Below are 26,978 nucleotides of genomic sequence, written 5' to 3' on the forward strand. Positions count from 1 at the left end.
GGGGTAGATCCACGGTCCTGCCAGGGGCCCAGCCCAGGAATGCTCTGGCACCCCTCCTCTTGGGTACCACCAGGGCAGGTGGAAGGTATGGTCTGCAACTCTATCTCCAGATGACTCACCAGCCCTGTTCTCATGGACATTTCCACAGATGTGCAGGTGTGGTCAGGTGGGCTGGGCTGTCCTGCCCATTTCACACTCCTGGTGGTCTGAAGACCCAAAGCTGTTTGTCAGGTTTGTAGCCAGGTTTGGAGGTGTGGGCTGTAGAGAATGAGGTGTGAGGCCTGGCCCCCAAGTTCAGAACCAACCGTGCCCACAAGGACCAACCCAGGTCCCGGCCTCCTCAGGCCCAGCAGACCACAAGGCTGACTATGACCGTTACGGTCCCATAGATGGGTCTCCTAGACACTTGGCTCGGTGGGAACAAAGAAACAACAGAAGCTTCCCGTATGGTAGCAGTTGAATCCAGTGCCACAGGGAGCCTGAGGCCTCCATTTGGGGTACTCAGATGACCTGGAGAAAATTCAGGGGAGGTGACCAGTATGACAAGGGGAGAGATTCTCAGTGGTGAGTTAATAAGGAGCCTAGGAGTCCTGTGGGGAAAATGTGGTGGCAGATTTCCAACTACCTAGAGGGCTGGCACACAGAATGGGTCACCTAGAAAGGCACTGAGTGCTTCATCATTGGAGACTGTTGAACAGAGGGTGGATTCACAGGGGGGCCACAGAGGGGATTCTAGCTCTGGATGGCGGCTGGCCTCTGGGAGCTGTCTTCATGTAATTCTACGACTCTAGTCTACAGAGAAGGGGACTGAATAGCTGAGGCCGACATACCTGCTGGCCCTCACTGAGCTGCCCAGCAGCCACAGTTTCCTTTCCTAACCATCCAAGGCTTAGGGCCTGGAGTTATTATCTTCACCACCCAAAGCAAAAGAATTATCACACCATTACCCATGATAAGGTCCCCCAGGCAAACCGGAATATCTGGCGTCTTGGCTTTTGACTGAAATGTAGTCAGCTTACTATAGACATTCAGTGTCTGCTGAAGATCCAGCAGGCTGGTACAGATGTCTGTGCTTAATGAAAATTGGAGAAGAGTTATGCAGTTGGTCTGGACAGTAAAACTAGGGCCTGAGTTAATGAAAAGGCCAGTCTGTAAAAACTTTGGGGTGGCTGCTTCCAGCCCAGAATGCCAACCCTAAAATTGTTATAAAACATGCAGTCAGATCCTTGAGCTGACCCCCTGGTAAGTGACAGCAGCCTCATGGGGACTATGTCCCTCTCAGCTGCTGCTTTCCGCATGGCGTGGTATACAGTATGCACTTGAGTTATCTGTTGAATTACAGAGTAAATCAGTGGCTGAACAGGTGAGCATATAAACCTGTAGCTGGGAAGGCATGGTGGAAACTGTGGAACAGTTTTATCCTTTTATTGAAGCTTACAGTTTTATTGAACTTTTGGCCCCAAATGAAAAAAAAAAGACAACAAAAAAGGCATTGGCAGTGGGAGGTGGCAACATTCCCCTGGGGACTAAAGTAAAGCCAGGCAGAGAATGGTGAGCAAGTGAGAGATCCGAGCTGCAGACTGCAGTAGCCTGGCCCAAGGTGCCCAGAGAACAGACCTTCCAAGCTCCCTGAGCAGGGAGAGCCCTCAGGCAGTTAGACGTTAACACACATGGACCTGTGGGCATGGGGGTGATGGAATCCAAGCCACTGGTCCCCTGGGAATATCTTTCATGCTTTGGTCAGATTCCGCTTTGAAGAAACTGGCTTCATCTGACAGGACCGCATGGGTGAGGGGACACAGTGGCTAACGGTAAGAGGCTGATGAACACTTACCACTGGCGTTGGGGCACAGAAAAGAAAGCTAGAGGCTGGAGCCCAGCCAATTTAATTGGACACAAACTCCATTACAATGACTGGCATCTCCTGCTGCAAGGCTGTGCCACTTAAATGCTCAGGGCTGTCAGGACATTTCACTTCCAGTCCGCTCCTGGGTGGCCTTGGCCCAGGACCCCACTGTTATGATGGCTATGACAGAGAACTCTCAGCCCTCTTGGGGAGCAGTGCTGCATCAGGCAAGGGAGAATCTTGTTCTATAAGGGGCAGGAAAAGAAGAGAGGCCCACGTGCTTCCCGCACTCTAAAGGGCCAGGAAAGGTCCCCCGGTGCACACCACTCTCTACAGATAAGCTGGGTCATAGCAGCCGAGAAGCTGTCATGGTAACAAAGTCCTCGAAGCTGAGCCGGATGTTGCCTTGCACAGCTGTGTCCTTCTCCCGGAAGGCCTCGGTCAGCACCTGCAGCTGGGTGCACACCTGGATGAAGCGGTCTAGCTGCATGGCGGGATTGGCAGAGCGCGGGCAGTAGCGGGAGACCAGGAGCTGGGTGAACTGTGGGCTCAGGTTGTAGCCCATCTGGGACAGAGCTGGAAAGGAGGGCACACAGAGCAGACACAAAAACCTGTCACGAGCACTGGCATACATCAGCTCCACAGAGCACAGCACTTCAGGGGACTTGGAGGGAATAAGCACCGAAGCAGAAAGAGGACAGAAGTCCCAAGGGTCTGGCAGGATGGCAGTAGCACAACAGGGGCTCTGTCTGGATGCTGCCCTTACCTGGAAGGCTTCATTCCTCTTTCCCCAAATCTCCACTACTACCTGTTCAGTCAGGGGTCCCAGAATGACACCAGGCTCTCCACGCTCGTCTCTGACTCGTCTGCGCTACAAAAGGGAGCCTGAGCCCCACAAACCACCCTGACCAGGGCAGACATCAGAGGTAGCCCAGCATAGGGGTTCCGAGGGCCTGCTCTGGAGTCAAAACAGCCCCTCGGCAAGTTACTTGACCTTGCCAGTCCTCTGACTTACCATCTCTACATGGGAACAATACTTACCTGGTGGGTTTCAGTAAGGGTGAAAGGAGATCACGTACAGCCCTTGGCACAGTGCCTGACACACAACAGGCCCTCAGGAAGTGTTGCTACAATACTTGGAATCATCCTCTCCCCGAGCCAGGCTGTGGGCAGTTCCAAGGACACAGCCTACGTGCCACTGCCCATGTCCCTCCACCTGAGAGGTTGCCTTCCTTCCTTCCTCTCGAATAATCTACCAGCCTAGCCTATTCTCATCTCCCCCTTTGCTATGTGGCTAGAGGGCATGTTACCTATACCAAGCCTCAGTTTTCTCATCCATAAAGGACACTCATAAGGGACCTTTCATCTAAGGCGGAGGGGCAGGGGGAATGGTGAATAATAAATAGTACCTATCTTACAGTGCCCAGCACATAGCCAGTATTCATTCAATAAACATTAGTTTTGTTGTGATAACATCACCCTTACCAATCAATATTCATGACAGAACCCTATAAAAGAGGGTGATCAGTACAGGTCACCTCCTTCTCCTCGTACCAGGGTGCAGATATGGTGAGCTCTCCCCCCACTTCCAGAGCTCCTTACTATGACTGAAATCCAGCCAGGACAAGGAACTGGGTTCTCTGGGGAACCCTTTCTCCCTCCAAGGTGGCAAAGCTCCCTGTCAGGTTCTCATCACCCCACTGACCACCCATCCTCTACAGTCAGAACTGTAACCAGACCTAGAACTGTGGCCTCAGGTCGTCTCACCCAACTGCGATATTTAGAGTGGTCTGAGTCCCAGAGCTGGGAAGGGTAGTGCCTTCTAGCAGAGCCAGTAACAGCAGCCATCTTTCCAAGCTCCTATACATGGCTCTTTGCATTCTGTATGCTAGACACCAGAGCAAGAGGAGTCTCACAGCACCCTGTGCAACCACATTTCTGTCCCAAGGCTCCCTGCAGGCTGGGCATGTCCTGCCTCGCACTGCCAGGAGCCCCATCACAGGAGCCCAGCCCTGATCCTGCACCCAGGTGTTCCCTTGTCCTGGATCTTGGCTCAAAGCCCCAGGAGGGTCACAGGAGGGGTGGACAGTGGCCTATCCTGAGGGTAGCATTGTGCAGCACAGTCGGACACTCAGCAAAGGCTGGAGGAAAGCTCTTGCTCTATTTTAGGGTGTGAAGAGAACACTGCACACTGAGCCCCCACCATGTCCTCACCTTGCTGCAGCTCCGTGTAGCTAATGGAGCCCGAGTGGTCTCGGTCGTACTGCTGGAAGAGGTTCTTCCACTGTTGAATGAATTTCCACAGAGCGGAGAAACCGTAGACGTCGATGCGGCCTGACTTGGTCTTGTCAAACATGTCTTGGGGAGAAGGGGAAGGAAGGAAGGAAGGCTTCAAGATTGAGGGCCAAGGGTCCTCAGGCAGCCCCTCTCCCCAGGCTGGATGGAGCACGAGACTCCACAAGCCCAGATGCCCACACCCAAGACACACCCTCCTCAAGCGCCACACCAGCCCCGACTACGCCCACGCTTTCTGGAACTGCATTTTCTTTGCAGGCTTGGGAGATGACACCCCTCTTCCTCCCGCACCACCTCCTACCAGAGCACGGAGCCCCATCCTGCAGAATGGGAAACGGAGTTAGCCTGTGACTCAGCAGAGCCTAGAATTCGGGGAAGGATCTAAGGGGAAGAGCTCTCCATCTAATCTCACCTTGAACCCAGTTTCCAGCCTGAAATCCTCCCTGGCCAAAAGTTTTTCCTCGGAATGGTCACCCACCCACCTACTGCCAGCCATCAGGTCGCTCTGCCCCAAGCCTGAGCCCACAGGGAGGGGCGAGCACTCACTTATCATCATGAGGCACGTCTCGTCATTGAAGGAGGACCAGTTGGAGTTGACCAGGGCCTGCTTCAGCTCCTTGATGGAGATGTAGCCACTGTGATCGGAGTCTACTGACTGGAACCAGGAGTAAGCCTCGGGGTCCACGTTGGGAGGGGCGCCACCTGCAGGAAGGGGTGCAAACCCGGGGAGTCAAAGGAAGGTCTCCAGGCCAATCTGCAGGGAAGGGCCAGTCTGAGTGCCTCCCTGACTACGGGTTTGCCCTACCCACCATCTCACAAATCCACCTACCCGTCTCCCATCAAGCCAACACCCTGACTCTGATGTGCGGTGTGCATTCCCATTTGTCCCCTAGAGACACCTCCTCATCCCACGCATCCGGATAGCTGCCCAATTCTGTCAGTTCACACAGAGGTATCCCCTCCCCTCTGTTCTGCCCAGGTTCAGATACCTCTCACCTGCACTGTTGTAACAAACCAAAAAGCCTGATCACACCATCCTCACAGCTACTCTCACCACCCTTCACCTGCCACCGAGTCATCTTTGCAAAATTCAACTCTGTTCTCACCCATTTTCCCCACCTCAACTCAAAACTCTTCAAAAGCTCCACTGTCTACAAAATAAGGTCCAACATCCTTAAAACGGCATTCCAGGGGCCCCCAAATGGGGCCTACTCCTTATCCACCTCTCCTTTGTCCCATTGTTCGCCTCCCACCTCTGGCCCAGCCCAGATGAAACACTACTCTTGCTCTTACCCACACCTGCACCTTCCCACCGCAGAGCCTTTCCCACCCTATTCTCTCTGCCTGGCACCCCTTCTCCCCCTCTTCTTCTGCATCCATTTCCTTGCACCCTTCAAGACGCAAATGAAATGCTGTTTCTTCCATAAAGCCTTCCTATTCTTCTGTCCCTGGAAAGGCCTTCTTCCCCTCTTCCTATTCCTTCTCGTTTAGGGCCCTGCTCACTCCACTGTGTACAAGTTTCTAAACCACCTCCCAGGTTAGACTTGGAGCAACCTGTGGGCAGGAGCCTGGCTCATCTCTGAATCCCCAGGGGCCAGCACAGAGCCAGACATAGAAAGGGAAGGTGTTCCACTCATATCAGAGCTGGCCTCGGTTCAAGCCTCAGCCCCCTCCCCATGTTACAGCCCTGGTTAAGTAATTTAAATTCTCTGTGTATCAGTTTTCTTGTCTATAAAATGAGGACACGACAGCATCTACTTCATAAATTGTGAAGATATATGAAAGCCCTTAAATCAGCACCTGCCACAATCTAAGCACTGTGTAACTACTGATTATTAGTGTAGTTGTGGTTCAAATGCCTCTGTGTGAATGTCAGGAATATGGAAGTAGCTTTGTGTATATGTCAGTAGATGGAGGAAAGGCTCATTCACTTGGAAAGACAGGCAGAGTGAGCTAGAGCGGAGGGAAAAGGATGACAGATGAAAGGAGAGAAGCGCAGACTATCTTAGGAAACAGCCATCACACAGTATTGCTAAACCTACTTAACTGGCCACAGAAAGGGCTACTTCCCACGGGCAGCACCAAAGACAGCCCGGGCAGTGGTGGTGCACAGACACCACCGCCCAGTCCCAAAGGTGAGGCTGGAAGCTCTGCCTGACTGAGGGACTCACTGACCTCCTTGAATGGGAAACCAGGCGGGCCCCACTGTCTTTCCTAAAACAGCAGCTTTGCCATGGGGGAGCGAGGGCCACAGCCCCCAGAGGGACAGTCTCTGTCACATGTGGTCCCTGCAGTTCACATAGAAGAGCTCAGGCTCTGGAAGCAAAGAGCTCTGATCCTTATTAGCTTGTGTGACTTCAGACAAATTGTTTCATTTTCTGAGTACTAATTCCCCCATTTCTAAAATGAACCTCCTTCCCAGGGTAGCTCTGATGATTAAATGAAATAACAGCAAAAGGAAGTTTTAGCAAAGGGCCTGGATTTTGTGCAGTCCCATCTCCACAAGGGAAGGAATGTTTAAACTGGATCTGAAAGGACAATAGAGTTGTGAATGGGAGCAGAGAAAGCAAGTGGCAGAGGCACAGAGTGTGTCCAGAGGACGCCAAGAGGTCCTGTGTTGATGGAGGGAGAAGCGATGCCGGTGAGGAGGCTGGAAAGGCCCTTTAGGGTATTTCCCGTGGCAGTGGGGCACCCTTATTGGTCACACCTGTCTTGCAGAGCAGAAATGCTCAAACCTTAGGTCCCGGATTCGGTGGGGCTGATGTGGGGCTTCAGGTGACCAATACAGGTGATACAGGGCTCGTTCTTTAAGGAGCACTGCTCCAGGACCACTGGCTGCCCTGGAGAGGAGGCCACAGTGCCAGGTGAGAGCAGGCACAGAGGGCTGGCAGCTACGGGCCTAAGGCCCAGCTTTCCTTTCCTCTGCAGCCCCGGAGATTATCTCTGGCCTCAGGCCCTGGAGGGATAAGCCTCACAGCCAGGGGCTCCTTTCCCTGAAATGACCTCATTCAGAGACAAGATTTTAAAAGGATGGGGAAATCCACCATGAACCTGCTGAGCTGAAAGCAAACAGCCAGAAGCTTTCAGCTCTGACAAGATAAATGCCACTGCTCACAGCATCTAGAACCCCCAAGACCTGCACCTCTCCCTCTGAGCCTCATGCCTGGGTGTGTATGCTTATGTGCTGCAGCTTCTCCAGGTCTGGGAACAGCAGAATGTATAGGAGGCAGACTGAATGAGCTTGGGAGAAAGCAGGGGACTGGGCACTCACCTTCCCTGACGCCTGTCTGAGACCACTCAGAAACCTTCACTGAGCCCAAAGCCCTCACCCAAGATTCTCTGCCTGCACAGAATCACCAAGCTCCTACCCACTTGTCCAGTACCTCACCTTCAGAATCACTGCTCTTTACCCCTCCCCCAGCTCACCCATCCTTCTGCCTGCCGCATCTGCTATCACAGTAAACGCTGAACACCTCTTTGTTAAATGTGCCCCAGCACGGGTCCTCTCACACAGTACTGTTTTTTTAATTTTTATTTATTTTTAATTTTTATTTTAGATTCAGTTGTTGATAGTTATGAGTTTGTTGTCATTTTAATGTTAATAGTTTTGATCTTCTTTTTCTTAAATAAGTTCTTTTAACATTTCACATAATAATGGCTTGGTGATGATGAACTCCTTTAGCTTTACCTTGTCTGGGAAGCACTTCATCTCCCCTTCCATTCCAAATGATAGCTTTGCTGGATAGAGTAATCTAGGTTGTATGTTGCTTTTCATAACATTGAATACTTCTTGCCAGTCCCTTCTTGCTTGTAAAGTTTCTTTTGAGAAATCAGCAGATAGTCTTATAGGCACCCCTTTGTAGGTTAACTCTCTGCTTTTCTCTTGCTGCTTTTAAGATTCTCTCTTTATCTTGAACCTCTGGCATTCTAATTATGATGTGTCTTAGTGTGGTCCTCTTTGGGTCTATCTTGTTTGGGAATCTCTGTGCTTCCTGGACTTGTATGTCTATTTCCTTCACCAAATTTGAGTTTTCATTATTTTTTCACATAAGCTTTCAACTTCTTGTTCTTCCTCTTCTCCTTCTGGCACTGCTATGATTTGGATGTTGGCACATTTAAAGTTGCCCTAGAGGTTCCTAAACCTCTCATTTTTTTCAATTCTTGTTTCCTCATTCTATACTGGTTGACTGTTTCCTTCCCTTCACCACTGGTCTTGTGTGGATTTTCCTTTGTTTCATTTAGCATAACCTTCACTTCTTCCCTTATGTGTTTCCCATACTTAAGCATATTTGTCAAGCCTGTGAACATCTTTATCACCAATGTTTTAAACTCTGTGTCTGTTAGGCTGACTATCTCCTTGTTGGTTAGTTCTCCCACTGGAACTTTGATCCTTTCCCTCTTTTGGGCCATACTTCTCTGTCTCCTTATCTTGACAGACTCCTGTGTATGTTTGCCTCTGTCTCTTAGGTAAGGCTGTCGAACCTGTTACATTGTAAGGGGTGGAGCCTTAGGTATTTGTCAGTATGGGTAACCAGTTTCACCACGTTGTGGAGCTGTGTGGTGGGGAGGGGGCTGAGAGGGAACAATGCCGCTTGTTCAGCACTTGCCCCTTTTCCAGGCATTTCTCCCACTTCTGTGTGGGACTGGCGCCTCTCTAGCTGTTGCCCTGGCCATTGTTCCCAGAGTGGGTGGGTCTGCGGATGTCCTAGGACCATGGGGGCTCTTTAAACAGGCGGACTCTGCTGAGAGACTGACAATTTCTGCCTCCACCCCAAACCTCACTGGTCTACACAGTCAGAAGCAATGAGGCTTGATTTTCCCCAGCACTGGGACCGTGAGCTGCACAGTCTGGTGAGAAGCTGGGGACGCTCCCCAGGCGTTCCTCCCTGCTTTTAAAACATGTGACTGTACTTTCCGCTGGCCTGCCACTGCTGCTACTGCTGCCCCCACTACACTGCATCCTCTCTGCCACAGCTCCACCCCTCCTATCTGTCTGGATGAGTATTTCTTCTTTATATCTTTGTTTGTTGGACCTCCATGGTGCTCAATTTTCTGGAACTTCTGGTTGCCTCTAGGTTTGAGGTAGTTGTATTCCTTCTTAGTTGTGGAGGGAGACCCAGCGTTTCTGTCTAGGCCTCCATCTTGGCTGGAAGTCTTTTAATAACAATATTGTTTATTAAGCCCTTCCCCAATGCCAGACACTGTGCTCATGTTTACCTGCATGTTCTGATTTTATCTTTACTAACAATCTTGTGAGAGACAGTCATCCATTTACACAGATGTAAACACTGAGACTGAAAGAGGTGAAATAATTTGGTCCATTCAGTATGTGGTCTGATCTCACAAAGCCCAAGCTTTCAATTACACTATCTTGCTTTTCTACATATAGTAATCAGTCTCCCTTACACAGAAATGGGGCTTCCCCCATGACAGACTGCATCATTATCTCCAGTTATTTGCTAATCTATGCCCCTATCTGCACTGCCTTCCCAGTAAGGGCACTGCACATCCTGCCCACTGCCTGGCAGCTTGCAGAGTTCCTCCAGGAGAGGCATATCTATTCCCATCCAACTGGCATCAGGCTGGACCAAGGGATGTGGTTTGGCCAATAGAACATGAGTGGAAGAGATATAAAGTACTTGAAAGCAGAAGCTTTAAGAGTCATCATGTATTCCTGCTGGCTCTCCTGCTCTTTTTTTTTCTGCCACAGAACAGCCTATCTCAATATAGGGGCTGTTCCTCCAAACTGGATCCTGGAAAGAGAAGGCATGTGGAGCAGAACTGCAGAACTTTAGCAGCCAAAACCATAGCTGTCGACATGTAAGCAAGACTAAATAAGTGTGAGCAAGCAACAGAAACAAACATTTGTTGTTGTAAGCCAAAGAGACTAGGGAATTGTTGTTACCACAGCAAAGCTAACCAACAGACTTCCATTCTGCTGATGCAGCTGAAGATAGAAGCAAGATGCTTAGGTATTGGAGACCAGGCTGCCTGCATATCCATGGGAAGGGCATGGAAGGATGAGCCCTGAATAACTTAGAACAAGGTCAGAGGCACCTGCAACCCAAAATCCTTACTTACCTGGAGGTCCCTGTCCATAAGGCCCAGGATGCTGGGCACCATAGGAATTTGGAGGTGGCTGACCATAGGGGCCCCCGGGGGCCACACCACCATATGGTCCTCCTGGAGCTCCAGAAGGGAGCCCTCCAGGATTGGGGTGTCCATAAGGCCCTCCAGGGGCAGGACCTCCTCCATAACTGCCACCAGGGGGTACCCCACTGCCATGTTGTCCTCCACCAGGGTAGTAGCTCCCTGGAGGGCCTCCGGGTGCTTGTCCTCCAGCTCCTGGGCAGCCCTGCAAGAAGAGCAAGATCTCAGTCAGAATGATTAGACCAGAAACTAGTCATAGTATGGCACATGACAGTTATAACACCGTCATTCTTTCAATTGCTCCTACAGGCAAGGCTGGGACTATGACCCCATTACTCAGATGAGGAGCCTGAGACTTCCAGAGATACAACCTACCCAAGGTCATAATACCAATGACTGGAATCCTACCCTCCTGGTTTCTCTTCTTGGCACACCAAGGCGGCTCCACAAGGACTGGGATCATGTCTGGTTTGCCCTTTTAGCCCCAGCCCCCAGTGCAGAATGGATGCTCAGTAAACATTTATTGTATGAATGAGAAGGCAAATGAATCAAATAGAATTCCAAATCCCCACCCTGGGGTACCCCATCTCTATCTGCAAATTCACAGTACAGTCACAAGTGATGTATCCATTGTATACAGTCATCCTAGCATGCCTTCCTTACCCTTTTCTAGCTCATGATGCGAAAAACACTTTCCCATCCTCACTCATGGATCTGTGAGACAGGCAGGCAAGACCCTATTCCTAAGGCAATACATAGTACAATGGTTAAGAGACAAAAAGATCAATTCGAGTTCAGGTTCTGCCACTTACTAACTGGTCTAAGGACTTGCCCCCTCTGAGCCTGCCTACTTCCCAGGTTGGTATGTGAATGAAATGAGACCAGTCACATGCAGCACTCTGACACAGATCTTGGCACAGACCAAGCACTCAATATACAGTAACTATTAATAATAGTACCCTTCTATGGAGCAGGAAACTCAAGTCTAAAAAATCCACACACAGACTGTGTGGAGGGGCTGGGGCCAGACCCAGGTCTCCTGCTGCTAAGCTCAGGCCATGTGTACATCAGAGCATATAGGGGAGCATTCCCTCTCTCGTCCATGTTCTCATGCCTCTAGCAGGGATCCCCGAGGCTCAGAGTGTTCAGCTCCAGCTCCCTAAATGGGCAGCAAAAGGTCTGGCAGAGCACAGCCTGACACATCTGCAGACAGGCTCAGATCAGGGGCACAGAGAGCCGCTGGGCCCAGCTCTGAGGGCTGTGAGGACAGTAACACCCAGACAGGTCCTAGATCAACCTGCAAGGCACACCAACGGCCTGGCCGCTGAGAGCCCAGACTTTCTCTTTTTATTGTGTTTGATAGCTTCTGGGACAGTTGTCTTCAAGGCTAAGGATAAAGTCACACTTTGTCTAATGAGGGTCTGCTTCCTCAAGGAAGGGAGGCTGCACGAGGGAGGACAGGAAGCAGACCCTTCCACCTTCCCCACTCAGCATCGTGGGAGCTCTTTGGCCCTGGGAGCTGCCATAGCTAGTATTTTAGCAAGACTCCTTCACAGACAATGAAGTCATAGGCAACTCTCAATTCAAAACTCTGCTCCCACCAGCTGAATTCATGACCCTGGGCCAATGGCTTAACCTCTCTGAGCCTGTTTCTTCACAAGTAAAATATAACAATCCCTTCCTCAATAAAGTGTTCTGCAGATTATAAAAAATAAATGCAGCAGAATTTTGCTGGTTTAATTTTGAGCTGGAGAATCTTTTGATAAAATAAGATTTTAAAAACTGATAAAAGAGAAGTTGCCCTGGCTGAAGCAAGGTGGAGATTCCAGAGCCCTGACATGAGGGAGCCCCCCTTGCTAGACTGTGAGGAAGCTCTGCGGAATGCTCACGGACTCAAAAGACAGTTGGAAAACCACTCACATAAGGCAAAAAAAGTTCTTACAACAGTCTGGCATAAAGGAAAAATGATCAATAAATCATAGTGGCTACTGTTATTGCATTATTATTATCAGAAAAGCCCTGGGCTGGGGAAACGCGGGGCAGGGGTTGGGGTGGGACTTAAAGGAGAGTGAAAGGTTCTGAAGGCGCCAAGTTAACAGGAGAAGCACGGAGATCCTCTCTGTAACACCTAACAAAACAGCATTAAGGAAACAGGTGTTTAAAATGGACACATAAGTCACACGCCATGGATCACAAAGGAGATAAGAGTAAAATCAGGGAGGGCTTCCATAAGAAAGTAGCATTCGGGCTGAGACTTATCAAAAAGATTCCCAAGGGAATTGGAGGTATGATAGGAGGTGTCCAGCAGGCCAGTCACCTAACTAACCCCTTCAGCTTACAGATGGGGAAACTAAGGCCAAGCAAGGGGAAGGGACTTGTTCCTGTCACACACTATAACCTGGAGGCAGAGGCAGAGCTAGGACCACTCCCCACCCACACCTAAGTGCAGTCACTCCCAATGCCTCCTGCTACAGCCTTCTCTCTCTCCTTAAGCAACAGGGAACAGGATTCCAGGGCAGGATAGAAAAGGGGGTGGGGACTCTGCAGAGTCTGGGCACACCCCAAGAACAGGCTGAACACCAAGCCAGGAAGTAGCTGCTCCACAGTAAGCGCTGTGCACAAAGCCATAAACTGCATCTGGCCTAGGGCACCCTGGGAAATGCCCCCAGGCCAACAAAGAAGGTACTGCCAGACTGACCTTCCCTATCACCTTTTAGAGGCCTGGTGCAGCCTGGCAGCAGCTTAACCCTTTCCTCCCGGCCCTACATTAAAGCCTTCCCGTGTATAGTTTACAAAGCACTTTCACACATACATAAAACTACTGGCAGAATCAGGCCAACAATCCTGGAACAGAAGAAAGTAAGAAAGTAGTAGGCCCATTTTCACATGAAAAAAATCAAGGTACACAACTGTTAAGAGACTTCCTTCAGCAAGCATTTACAGAGTGGCAATATTGTGCGAGGCTCTGTGCTAGGCTTGGGCGTATAAAACTAAACAGGGTCTGTCCTTGAGGAGCCCTAGCTAATCATGATAGTCTGATCAGTGCCATCAGAAAAATCTACTTAAATGCTATCAAGGAGGCCTGGGCTGAGGAATTTGTTCTGTTTATTGAATGATGAATTCAAAATAACATGAACAAATATATGACGTGGGTCAAGGAAGGCATCCTGGAGGAGGCAGGAGTAATACTGGAGTTGGCAGTAAAGGATGCAAGGGCCTTCTCTAAAAGCAAGGCAGAAGAGAGAAGAGAGACAAAGGCACAGACCTACGAATAAGCATGGAGTGGTCAAGGAACAGACTGAAAAGCAGGGGGCAGGGGCAAGAGCTCAGAAAGGCAGACATCGCACACTCCTCGTCCAAGCACCTCTCCTGCTGCGTTTCAGTTAGCCAGCGAGTGACTGGTGTCAGAGCAGTGTCTGTCCGTGGTCTCCTCTGCACAGCAGTGAGCTCCCCAGGGGCAGACACTGGGCTCATTCATCACGGGACCCCAGGGCCCAGCACAGTGCCTGGCACCTGCAAGCCTCCATAAATATCTGAACAAATGAACACCACTCTAAAGAGCTTGAACTCGATGCTGGAGGAAACAGAGCACCACAGAAAGGTTTCCGATAGGGGAGGAACATGATCAGAGCCTTCTTCAGAGAATTAACCAGCAGCGGTGTGGAGGACGAGCTAGCGGAGGAGGCAGTAGGCTAGGCAGGCGCCGGGCAAGCAGCGCTTGAACCAGACAGCGGACTTGGAGAGAGAGAAAACAGGATGAATTCTGAAGCTATTTCAGAGATAGACTAGACATGACTTGGCAACTAATTAGATTAGGGAAGAGCTGGAGGGAGGAGGAGGGAGGAAAGGGAAATGTTTGCAATGACGCAGGTTTCTAGCTGCACCAGAATATGAAGGAAGTGGAGCCACCCACTGAGGCAGAATCCAGGCTGGGAGGGATGATTCCCAAGGTCACCGAGTTGTTAGTAAAGGTCTGAATCAGAAATTAAAACCTGACTCCAGGTTCTTTTATACTACTCCATGCTGCCAACCTGTTTGAGTTTTTCCCAAGAGCACTTCATACTGATAAAGACAAGTTGGTAAAAGGAAGAAGAAAAACGAAAAGAGACAGGAAGAGTTCAGTAACCCTGCTTTCCAAAGCATTACAGAAACATTGGGTTGGGGGGAGGGCAATTAACATTTTATTAAGGCTCTGCTAGATGCTTCCAGCTCAATTGGCTCTCACTGCTCCTTAGTCCTGCAATGTGCTATTATCTCCATTTTATAGATAAGAAAGTGAAGGTGCAGAGAGTTCAAGACTGTGCCTGTGGTGATGCAGCTAAACCAGGCGAGTTGGGATTCAAATCAGGGTCTACATGACTCCACCGTACTGCCCTCTTCTGTGTGCTCCCTCCACAAAGGGGTGGGCGTCTACCATGTGCCGATGCCAGGAATTGTCCTAAACGTATCTGTCAGATATGATAGCCTTCTTCAGTAGAGGGGTGGAACGGGCAGGACTGGATGGATTAGTACTCTTTCAGAGGCTTCAGGCCTAGTCATCAGGGACATTCAGAAGAATCTTATCCTTTTTTCAGCCCAGCTCCCAATTTGAAAGCCACAGTATTGTAAGAGATCCCAAAGACTCTACAGTCTAACCTCTCGGTCAGTTTGGAACTTCTGGGATCTCTGTATTCCTGCAAGTGGTGGGGAGCTCACCCCATCCCAAATAACCTACTCAGAAAGCCCTATATTTTCTTTTGGCTCTAAGCATTCCTTCTACCTCTAAGACCCTTGTGAGGCTTGGAGGGGTCAAAGGTTGGTCCACACTGAGTCCTGGTGGGGAAAAGAGTGGGCTGCATTGCCAAGACAAGCCTGTGCTCTAGAGCCACCCCTCAGGTGCCTGCTGGAGGAGGCTAGAGACCATTCTAAGGGGTTAAACAATCACAAGACAAGAGGAGTGGTTTGGACATTCACCAGTAGAGCCTCCTAAAATATTTAAAGGCCAGAAACCTGCTGCAAATAAACAATGAGCCAAGAACTGTCCCAAGATTTCAATGACCACGCCTGCGCTGACACTGCAAAGATGCCACCCTCCCCGCAGCTGCACCTCACCCGAGCCGCAGACCCACATATCTAATAGCCTCCTGGACCTTCCCTCCAAATCCGTTCTTCTCTGTGTTCCCATCTGGCGCCCTCCTGGGCACCTCCCCTTCCCTCCCCTCCGACACCTCCCTCAGGCACCAAGTTTTCGCAACTCTACCTCCCCAATGCTTCTCAAACCACTTTCACCAGGTCACTGTTCTCTCTAACCTAAATTAGCTCAATCGCTTTGAAACTGGCCTCCCTGCCTCCAGACTCTCCTGCTTCAACCCGTTCTCACAGCGCCCCGTGGTAACAGCTCCAAAGTACAAACGGGAGAAAACTCTTCAGCAGTTCCCTCACTGCTGAGGACGAAGTCCACACTATCTCGTCTCATTTCTTACCCCTCTCCCCCTCTTCACAGCCTGTGGACTAATCTCCTTAAATTCCTCCAAAATACTGGGCACTCTCACTTGCCTCCTGGCCTTTGTGCATACTATTCCCTCTCCTGGAATACCACGCCTTTCTTCCCCAGCTGACTCCTACTGGAGATTCAATTTAGGGCTTAAATGTCACCTCCTTTAAGAAATCTTCCTCCCCCAGAGACTGAGGCAGTTATCCCTCCTGTGCTGTCCTTGTACTCACGTTCCTTACATTTATTCCCATTTAATATTTATTTTATCACACAGACTTTACAATGCACATACCTATATCACTCTTCCACTTGGAATATTTATTATATGCCAAGACACCATAGCAAGCACATGGACTATCTGATTTAATCATTACAGTAATTCTTGAGGTAGGTTCTCTCTCTTTTAAGATTTTATTTTTTAGAGAGAGGGGAAGGGAGGGAGAGAAACATCAGTGTGTAGTTGCCTTTTGCCCTGCCCCAACTGGGGACCTGGCCCGCAACCCAGGCATGTGCCCTGACTGGGAATTGAACTGGGGACCCTTTGGTTCGCAGGCCAGCACTGAATCCACTGAGCCACACCAGCCAGGGCGAGGTAGGTACTCTTTTAACCTCACTTTACAGAAGGGGAAACTGAGCCTTAGACTTTTCTAAGAAATTTCTGCAAGGAAATGGCAGAGCAGGAATTTGAAGCCAAATTTCTGGCCTCAGAGACCAAGCTCTTAAGCACTGAAACATATCAGGCTGGCTCCTCCGCAGGACCCAAGGGTGCTTGAGTTACTACTCCCATACCCAGTATATGCTTGAGAACCCCAGGGCTAGAGGCAGTGGGAAATTACAGCTTTGACTCCTACCAATAAGCTGGAATTCTCCAGGGCTACGTGCTAGGTGGCCGGTGGGGCGAGGTAATGCCAAGCCCCAGGATGCTTTAAAACAACCCATTTCCTTGGGACATCAGGGACCAGGAGCTGAGCAAGACAAGGGTATGATGGGGAACAAAAGCACTTCTTCTACTCCAGACATGTTTCTCTCTGTACCCCTTTTCAACATTTCACTGAGCATAAGCCCAGGTAGCACTGCATGATAACAGCAATCGCAGCAGCAAAGCTATGCCACCATGCACTGGCACACACTATGTATTAGCAGCGTGCCAAACTCCCTATAGGTTTTATCATATTTTATCCTCATTTCAGCCCCATGAAGTTTTAGTCCTCTCTTTTTACAAGTAGGAAACGGAGGCTCCAAGCCCTTAAATAATTTGTTCAAGGGCATATAGCTAGCTATTAAGTAGTAGAATTAGGATTCTATCCTCGTCTGTTTAACCTGGAAGTTCAGGCTCTTAATTTCCATGTGACTTCTTCTAGAACACATACCAATTACTTCCAAAAGCTTATTAAAATGAAGAACCCTTCCTAGGTGCAGAACAGGTATAAGGTCAACCTCCAAAGTGTGCCTTTTTAACAAGCTCCTAGGTGATTCTGATGCAGACCATCCACTGAGAACAATGCACTATGGCAATGCTTCCCAAAACTGTGTTTCTCAGGAATACTAGTGTTACCAAAAAAATGACCAGACATTAAAATAAGGGGGGGGGGGGGGGACATAGTAAAGTAAGTTAAAGAAATACCGCACATCCTATCCCTCTCTGGCATATTTAACAAATTAAATACAGTAGTCCCGCTCTATATCGTGGTTCGTTTATTGCGGCTTCACTGTATCGCGGGATTTTAAAAAATATTATACTTATTTATCGTAGATTTTTCGCTATATCGCAGGATTTTGCGGTACTGTATACGTATGTTGTTAAAGTTACATAGGTTAAAGAGTGTAGAATATGTTTAAGAACATAAGTAGTGTTTATAAAAGTGTGGAAAAGTTAATAAGGGAGTGAGAAAGGTTAATAAGGGACCGGGAATGGCTTATAAATATGTGTGAAGGGTTTATAAAGCCTTAAAAAATATATAAATACTAAAATAAATGTAAGGTTCCTACTTCGCGGATTTTCACCTATCGCGGGGGGGGGGGGTCTAGAACGTAATACCTGCGATAAGTGAGGGAATACTGTATTCTGAAATATCCTGTGGTAAACTTATTCAGCTCTATTTAACAGAGTATTCTCCAAACTTATTCAACCACAGAAACCTCCTCCATTAGCAATACCTATTAATATCTCACAAGACTTAGAGAATGGAATGGAATTTGGGAAACTGTTAGGTCATACTTCCTCCTAACTCCAGCCCGTGCTGGCTTCTCTCTTTCCTACCTCTGCTAAGTATGCAATGAAAGGAGTTTAAATTCCAGCCCTGTCCTCATCCTCTCGCTTGCTATATATGACCTTGGGCAAGCCACTTAAGCTCTCTGGGCTGGTTCCTCAGCCTTAAATTGGGGGGTAATACTCCTTGCTAGCACGTCTACCAAGCTTTCATGATTGAGATAATGGAGGTCCAAATACTGTGCACAAAAACTCTACAGGGCTGCACTCCCTCAGAGGATTCTTGTCACGTCTTTTGGCATGTTAACTATACTCAATTAAGCACTTTGTAATATCCCATATGATCTTGTTTAACAATTTTTCCTGCATGGGTTTTATCTCCTCAACTAGAGTGGTCTTGGGTAACTCAGGAGCCCTCTCTGGGCTCAGTTTCCTCCTTTTAAAATGATGGGACTATTTTGAGGGTCGTCCCAGCACTGACCTTCTCAGAGTCCAGTAAAAATCAAAACACTACAAGGTAACACCTGTTACCCTCTTAGTAGTAACGAATGGCTTACAAGCATCGCTTCATTATTCTTTATAACAGCTCTACCAGGTAGCCCCTGTTATCTGGCCCCGTTCTACAGAGGAGGAAACGTCGGCTCAGAAAGGCAAAATACCTCGCTCAAGATTCAAAACCATTTAGGTGATAGAGCCAAGGTGTGAATCCTGCTGACTCCAAACAGTACTTAATCACTCAACCATTCCACCACCCAGCAAAGGAGTCTGGCTACAGAATCACCCTGCTGTGGTGTTCTTGGCTGGATCAAAATGGGCTGGCAAGTGGAGAAGCACTTGCTGACAGCTGTGGGGTCTGCTGCCTAACTGCCTGGTGATTCCAAGTTCTATGTCTTCTCTGGGTTTCACTTTTCCTGTGTGTGAGATGGAGGTGTTGGACTAAGCAGTCAAACAAGCTCACTTGGGGAGCCTGCTAAAACCAAAGATTCTCTTGACTATCTGGATGCATTGCAGTACGTCAGGGCTGTGCTTTCATCCCACGCCCCCAATCACACCGACCGACCAGTGCTCTAAACATGCTGTTGGCGGTAGAGACCCCGCCCCGGGGTTCTGCGGAACCCTTGAGAAAGCATGGGGCCCAGGCCAAGCCCAGCCAGAGTCTACGGAGTCAAAGGTCCCCAAATTCTTGCGTGCGCGACGTCAAAGGGGGTGCGACACGACCTCTCAGACGGGCAGCCCTGCGTGACGTGGACGGCGCGACCAGCCATCCCTTTTCCCTTGTCACTGGCCCGACACCTCGCTGAAGCGCACTTCAGCGTTGCAGGGGTACGGAGAAAGCGAAGAGAAAGGACAGCCGAGGTGCTAGGCCTGGGCTTGGCGAGGCCCTTGCCCGGATTCGCCTGCCCCTCACACACTCACCTGCCCGTAGGGATAGCTGGCCATGGCGACTCTGACGTCACACATCGGGGAAGGGCCGGGCTTCCCGGTCTCAGGCCCGCCCCAGCTTGGGCCTGGGGACAGGCTCGCTTTTGATTGAATATTATGTCTGTCAATCCTGGACGCAGGGGTCGACGGAAGTGACGCTACAGGACGGTAGCCGGTATCTTCCGGAAACGTGGGAGGAGCCAAGGGTTGGCCGGGGGTTTCCGGAAATTTTGTTCGGCCCTCCCTTTCCTGCGGTAGAGTGGGTCCCAGAGTGGTCAGACTCGGGGATTTAGTGACAAGTTTGGGTGGGGTGTTGCGGAGGTGACCATGTTTTTCCAAGTTTCCGCCGGAGGTGTGCCCAGGCGGTTACAGTGACAATTGGGAACAGACCGAGGTCTGCTGGAAAGGACAAAGGCAATGGCTGAAGTACTTAGCTCTAATGTCAAGACACCATGTACCAGTTAGTAGCTTTGGAGTGGAATCTGTCGTCTTTGGAGAGGAAAATCCCAAACTGTCATGAGGGGAGAGGAAGATTAGGTTATATGGAGCCTCTTCTTTTCTAAGTGGGAAAACTTGAGGTCTAAAGAGGCAGTGACTTGCCCTATTCTATTTCACAAGGGGATACGAGCGGAGTGGGGCAGAGTGGGGCCTGGAACTGGGCTCAGTATGTCAAGTACGGTGCAGGCTTCTCTGGGAAGTGCAGGTTGCATGAGATACCCTGGTGAAGGAATGGCTGCTAGGTTCTGTTGGGTTTTTTTTGGTTATTTTATTTTTTTATTTGAGTGAGATAGAAACATCAATTCCTTGTTCCACTTATTTATGAATTTAACGGTTGATTCTTGTGTGTGCCCTCACTGGGGATTGAATCCTCAACTTCGATGCATCAGGACGATGCTCTAACTGATCTACCTGGCCAGGACCTAAGTTCTGCTTTTTTATTTGAGCCCCGTTAGTCACCAGGAGCCCTTCTTAGTAGGTGTCTTTTTTTTTTTTCAGGGTTCATAAATGGATGTCCAGTTCTCAGCAGGAAAGTCTTGACTGGTCCCCAAAGTAGGTCAGATCTTGGTTACTAATTGATTTCATAATCGTGTACTAACTTGCCACTTGGTGGTTCAGGCTCTATACTTGTTTGCACACTTATCTGATTAATTTGTTCAATTCTTCCATATGGGCACAGATTGTGTCTGGGTTTGCTTGTCATTATATCCTGAGTACCTAACACAGTACCTGACACTGTATTTTTAAAAAAATAAACATGTGAATAATGTTATGAGGTGTTACCCATTCCAGCCCATCTATCTAGCCAGGCCCTTTCCAAAATCACACTGCTGATCATGCTACTTGCCCACTGAACAGCCTCCTCTACACCTACAACATAAGCCCGCACTCTTAATTCTGCCACTCAAAGCCCTTCACAGTTTGGCCCAATCTCACCTTTCCTATCTTATGTCTTACAGCTCCTGTCTTTCTTCCACTCTTGTATTTCTATGTTCATTTTCACCATTTAGCACTTTTGCTTTGGAGTGAGAATATTGCTCTTCCCACTTTCTAACTGTATGACCTTGGGCACGTTATTTAACCTGCTCAGTTCCAATCCCATTGTCCACCTAACCCTCTCACATTCCCTCCAGCTCCAGAGTTAGCCACTCTCTTGCCTGCATTTTTTTGCGCTTGGTACTGTCACTGCTATATTCCAGTTGGCCTTGTGTGAGTTCTGTTTGGTATTTTCCCCAAAATTCATTCCTCTCCTTCATCTCAGAAAATCTACCCAATCTCTTAAGCCAAAAAAGCCTAGGAGCATTCTTGTGCGGCCTCTGTTTCTCCACACACTGTCCCACCTCTATTTGCTTGAGTTCAAAAATAGACTCACATCTGCTCTTTTTACCCTGTTTGAACTATCAGCCTAGTCCAAGATAGCATCATCTGTGGCCTGGATCATTACAATAGCCTCATGAGCAAAGCCTCCTCTGCTTTTACTCTTTCTCATCTCTCTGTTCTTTTTTTTTTTTTTCTTTAATTCTCACCTGAAGATATGTTTATTGATTTTAGAGAGAGAAGGGAGGGCGGGAAAGAGAGAGAGAGAGAGAAATAGTGTGAGAGGAACATCAATCAGTTGCCTCCCATACGCACCCTGACCAGGGATCAAACCTGCAACCATTTGGTGTATGGGATGATGCTCCAACCAACTGAGCCACATGCCCAGGACCCCCACACTCTATACTTCAAGAGCATCCAGAGTGATTGTCTTAAATGTAAATCAGATAATATTATTCCTGGGATTAAACTCCTCCAGAGGCTTCTCATAACTCATGATAAAATTTAAGCACATCCTTACGAACTTCATGGCCCTCTATGACCACGATCTATGACCTGTCTGCATCTGCAGCCACATCCTGCCACTGCTTTCTTCAGTTCATTCGAGCCATGCTGGCCTCCTCTTCACCCCTGGAACATACCAAGACATTCCCACCTCCAGATTTTTGGATTAGCTGTTCTGTCTGGAATGCTCTTTCCTTGACTCTTCACTGGCTGGTTCAGATATCATCTCCTTGTGAAGACATTCCTTGACACCACATCTAAAGTAGCATTGTCTGCTCCCCTCCTTCTCGTCTTCTATCACAGCATTATGTTTCATTTTTTCATAATGCTTGTCACTATTTGAGTTATCCTCTTTAAAGTTTATGTGTCTCTAGTAGGATTGTCCTTTTCTTATTCACCCTTCTATCCCCAGTACCTAGAACAGTACCTGGTATGAATTCAATAAATGTTAGTAAAAGTAGTTGTTGTTATTCTCTATTGAATGCTTACTAGGTACCAGGTATTGTAGTAAGTACAATGCATTGTTTCATTTTCACCACAATCTTTTGAGAAGATACTCTTACCCATTTATAATGAGGAGATGAGGCTGAGAAGGGTTAACTAATTTTTCTACTACCAAAAACATAAATGGAGAAGTTGGGATTTGAACCCAGGTCCACAATCTTTTAACTACTCAGCACTTAGTATTTAGTAGGTCTTGTCTTCTTTACCTTTGTAAACCAGCCCCCTCCCAATCCAAAAAATAGGTGGAATCAAATTGCAAAATCTCAGAAGGAAGTCCTGTTAGTCTGGGCTGAAGGTCAAGGATATTTGCTGGCAGAGAGAATAGTGACACTTGGCCTGCAAACTGGGGTAATGTGACACATGCTTATTTTGTTCCACAAACATGTTAACCTACTGGCTTCCCGTTACTTGCCAAGCTCTGTCTTGGTGCTGAGAATTAAACTCCTATGGGAATTTCACACCTGAGCTCCCTCTGCCCAGCAAAGGCTCTAAGGAGAAAACGGTCTGTTGGATGCCTGTGCTATTTGGGTGCAAAGCCATCCAAGTCATCTCTCAGGCTGTCAGAGACCAGCCAAAGCCAAGTCCAGGGCTATGCCCCTGAGGAACTGCAGCAGGCCCAGGTGTGTTTACTTTGGAGATGGATGGATAAAAGAGAGATCAGGATCTTCCAAAGACTGAAAAACAATCAACTCATTTCCAAAACTTCAACTACCAGAAGTAGACAGAGGTGGGTGGGGAAGTTCCTGTCATAGTTTCAGCTCTAGCCAAAGAAGAACACTTGGATTTCAGCCCTTTTTAGAGCACAGAGCACTTTCCTGAGTTCATGGAAGCCCTGTGGTTGACCCATTAGAGGTGAGGCAGAGCTTAGTATTGAAGGGCCTGACCACTGGAAAATAATCTCCTCCCCTAGAGACACATCATTCCCCACAGGCATCCTGGCTCAGCACTAAGCTCCAGTATTGCTCACTGAGAAGGAAGACTGACACTCACCTAATTATTATGGAATCAATTCTCTTTGATTCCAACCAGAACCAGTTCAAAATTTAAATTCCAATTTGATGTTGTGGATCAGAGGGTGATTTGCAGCTTTCCACGGAACTGACAGAAAAATCAGAACAGCAGACGTGGCAATCTGGCCATACTCCCATTACGGAGTCATATGGAGCCTGCACTGATACATTCTACTCCCATAAACTACTCAGGACAACAACAAAAATATCTAGTCTGGTAAGAGGTTAACAGACCACATGTGAAGAGTCAACATCGATTCTGTTGAACTCTGGTGATGAGAAAATAGGACAAAAAGAAAGATTTAAATTCCAGAAGGCATCACGTTTTGGGAATTTTCTCTGCAGAATAAATATGCAACAGCCTTTCTTCATCTTCCAGAGCAGAGGGTTTCTCAATCCATTCTTCATACCGCTGTCAGTGAACTCTACGTCAGGCAAATCTGACTCGACACACCCACGCAGAAAACCCTTGCTTCCACTGTCTCCCCTGCTCACCCTCCACATTCCAACCACACCGCGCTCATCACTTAGCGCTCTGTGCTCAGTCATCTCTGGACCTTGGCACGTGCTGTTCCTTCTGCCTACATCGATCTCTGTCTAGACACGCTTAGGTCCCTCGGCTCCCTAGTGCCTGGTACTGCCCCATCATCCTACTTTATTGTAATTGCTTGTTTAACTGTCTGCTCTCCCCACAGACACTGCGGGGGCAGGGACCATTTCTGTCTAGTTTGCTTCTGAATCCCTAGACAGTTTCTGGCACAAAGTAGAAAGAGGAAATGGACTCATCAAGTTGGACTTTGCCAATCTTAATGATCTGTGTGTTGCCTTAAAAGCCTGAAATGAAGACAGAAGACTAGCAGGGGTGGGAATGTGAGAAAGCTGCCTAAAAGGAATGAAAGACATGTGCCCCTCCTTCCTATCTCTTCAGCTCACTCAGTTCCTGAACTTAGGAGCAAAAATCCCTGGATTTATTTATTTTTATTTAATTATGTATTTTTTTTGCTGACCACGGCAACAGAAGAGACTATAAATTCAGCTTCCCATCTGGTTCCTCATGGTCCAAGAAAATACAACAATTTCAAATTCCATGAAAGCTTAAACCTAGCCTGTCATAGAATGTCCTAAGAGCAGTGTGAATTTGACTCGAACAAAAGTGAAGAAAGCATCACTTACTCTGTAAGGATCAATGGTCAACTGGCCCTCAAATGTTTTCTCATGGTGACTTTCCCCTCTGGCCTTCAAAGCCAACCCGTCCAATTCAACAGCTAGTCTTTGCTTCTCTTTCTTTTTACTGGTGCCAACAGGCTCCTTGTCATGAGGCTCATCATCAGTTAGCACTTCACAGAATGGGCTGAGAAAGGGAAGCTGGCCGTCCAAGGGAGTGCTTTAACATCTGTCCTCATCCATTGTCCAAAATTGGCTGCTACTTCAATGCAAAGTTGGTGTGTTTGCTTTTTAACGTCTTATGTTAGAACCAGGGTTAGCCCTGTCTGGTGTGGCTCAGTAGATTGAGTGCCAGCCTGTGAACTGAAGGGTTGCTGGTTCGATTCCTGTTCAGGGCACATGCCTGGGTTGCAGGCTGGACCCTGGTTAGGGGCATGTGAGAGGCAATTGATTGTTTCTCTCACACATTGATGTTTCTCTCCTTTCTCCCTCCCTTCCCCTTTCTAAAAATAAATAAATAATCTTAAAAAAAAAAAACCAAAGAATCAGGGATAACTGAGAATTGCTAGTGAGAGATAAAATAAGAACTGACTCCTCCTATACCTAAAAACATCATGTGAGACACGCAGCCATGCTCAGGAGTCAGCCTGATTTCATTCCCCTAGCCATGACATTCCTATGCACTTGGCAGGAAAAAATAGGGCAAAGGTTCTGAAAAGTCACCCACAGGCTTGGTCTCCTGGTATTTGGGGTCAAACTGGAGAAGGGAATTTTCGGAACTGTGCTGGAAATACCAGCTCTGGAGAGATCTGACAGGCAGTTTGAAGGCTTCAGGAAATTTGGATAAGCATCTGGACTCTGGGTACATTTGGAAGCTTGCTCTGGGATCCCTTTGAAGTTTATCCAACTTGGATAAACCTTCCAAAAAGCTGGGGCCAGTAAAGAGAGTTTCGTTGGAATTCCCTCTGGGTATGCCCTGCTGCTTTCTCACAGGGCCGGCAGCCCATCAGAGCAGGGATCTGAAAAGTAGAGAAAGAGAAGCTTGGGACAGAATATTTCTATAATAGCTTACTTTTTCTCTTTTCTAGCCTTTTTGCATATTGAAGAGACAGGAGATATATCACCAGACTCCCAGTAGGCTTTGTGGACCTTATGCTTAGATCTGATCACGACTTGCCTGTGACCCCTTTCTACGGATGCAACCTGCTTCTGAAAGCCTAGAAACCAGTTAGATTAACAAAGAATAACAAAAGGTGCCGTGTGCAGTCCAGGAGAGCTGGTGACAGGGCCATGCATCAGTCCAGGCGGGAGGTTCCAGCTCACTTCCCAGAGAAGTATTCCCTGGATGCCTAGGCCAGGGGCTGGGGCCTATCTTTCCTCCTGTTTCACAGGCTTTTAAATCACAGAATTACTGGAGCATCAAGAAGAGACCGAGCGTTTGGAAGTGCTGCCGGGCGGGCGGGTGAACACACTTCAGCACTGGGTGGCATTTCCCAAAGTGCAGCCTGGATTAGCTTTGGGTCACACTCAAGAAATGAAAAGAGTAGGTGGGGTACCAAACACTGTTTTCTTTAGGAAAGCAAGTAGGGAAGGGCCTTTATGAGCAGGGAGTGGGGTCTTCATACCTGCTGTTGGCTCACTGTAGGGAGAGGCTGAGCGATGCCTCTTCTCTGACTCTGAGAAGTGTCCTGTGAAGGACACAACACAACGTCCAGAGGACCAAAGGGCAGTTCAGAAGCAGCTGGAGAGCTGAGCAGGGGGCACTGGATACAGGAGCATCCCACAGCTCCACTGCTTGACCACAGACAATGAGGGAGATGCCCTTTTTGACCCTGGGACCAAATGACAAAAGAGAATGACAGGACGATCAGCTGTAGCACCAGAGAAACCCCACTGGAAGTGGGACTATGGATAGTTTTGTTTTTTATTTATTAATAAAAAAATATTAATAGCAGTTAAAAAAAACCAAAACATTCACAGCCCATCACAGAGTCATAAGTTTTAGCCATTTTTCCCAAAGGAGTCCTTCATCTAACGGAGATGATGATTTCAGCCAAAAGGCCCCTTCATGTTTTTCATGGGCGGGTACTGCTGCTCCATTGGCATGGCCCCAAAGCAGTCAGAGGGGTTACAGTGGCCAGTCTTGCCCGGCGGGCCCATGAGGCCCGGGGGGCCAGGGATGCCAGGAATGCCTTGTTGGCCCATCGGTCCTGTTGCGCCCATCTTGCCATACCCTGGAGGACCTTGAGGACCTAGGGAGGGAAGAGTCAGAAAAGGAAAATCAGGAGATCCAGACTTAAGCAAAGAAGAAATAATAGCCACGGTCAAAAATACCTTACATGTGATGAATATTTCTCAGGTTACAACATGTTCTCATGAAGACCTGACTGAACCCTTACATTAATTTAACAATCACAACAAAACTACTGGCTAGTTTTATTGAGGGCTTCCCTGTGTCTGGCACAAGGCTGAGTGCTTTATACATGTTATTCATTGAATCTTCGCAACAATTCCAAGAGAAAGACACTCTCATTTTGTACGTGAGGACACAGGCTCAGAGTGGTAAGTGATAAAGCTGAGTCTCAG

General features: G+C 48.3%; 2 protein-coding genes across 2 annotated transcripts in view; both read right to left on the minus strand.

Annotated features, from left to right (window-relative positions):
• Positions 1–1,409: 1,409 nt before the first annotated feature.
• On the minus strand, positions 1,410–19,471 carry PEF1 (penta-EF-hand domain containing 1). The gene is made up of 5 exons (XM_090268986.1): positions 19,390–19,471; positions 10,223–10,496; positions 4,688–4,843; positions 4,061–4,204; positions 1,410–2,422 (listed from the first exon to the last, which is right to left on the minus strand). The coding sequence occupies exons 1-5, from the start codon at positions 19,432–19,434 to the stop codon at positions 2,193–2,195; spliced, it is 849 nt and encodes a 282-aa protein (XP_090125112.1). The 5' UTR covers positions 19,435–19,471; the 3' UTR covers positions 1,410–2,192.
• Positions 19,472–26,298: 6,827 nt separating this feature from the next.
• COL16A1 (collagen type XVI alpha 1 chain) overlaps positions 26,299–26,978 on the minus strand; it is a 49,124-nt gene continuing 48,444 nt past the window's right edge. The window contains exon 72 of the mRNA XM_090268988.1: positions 26,299–26,644. Coding sequence (XP_090125114.1) covers positions 26,442–26,644 — 203 coding nt within the window. The 3' untranslated portion in view covers positions 26,299–26,441. The remainder of the gene's footprint in view (positions 26,645–26,978) is intronic.

Source organism: Furipterus horrens, unplaced genomic scaffold (genome assembly GCF_987537825.1).
Source record: "Furipterus horrens unplaced genomic scaffold, mFurHor1.1.pri manual_scaffold_3, whole genome shotgun sequence".
NCBI lineage: Eukaryota > Metazoa > Chordata > Mammalia > Chiroptera > Furipteridae > Furipterus > Furipterus horrens.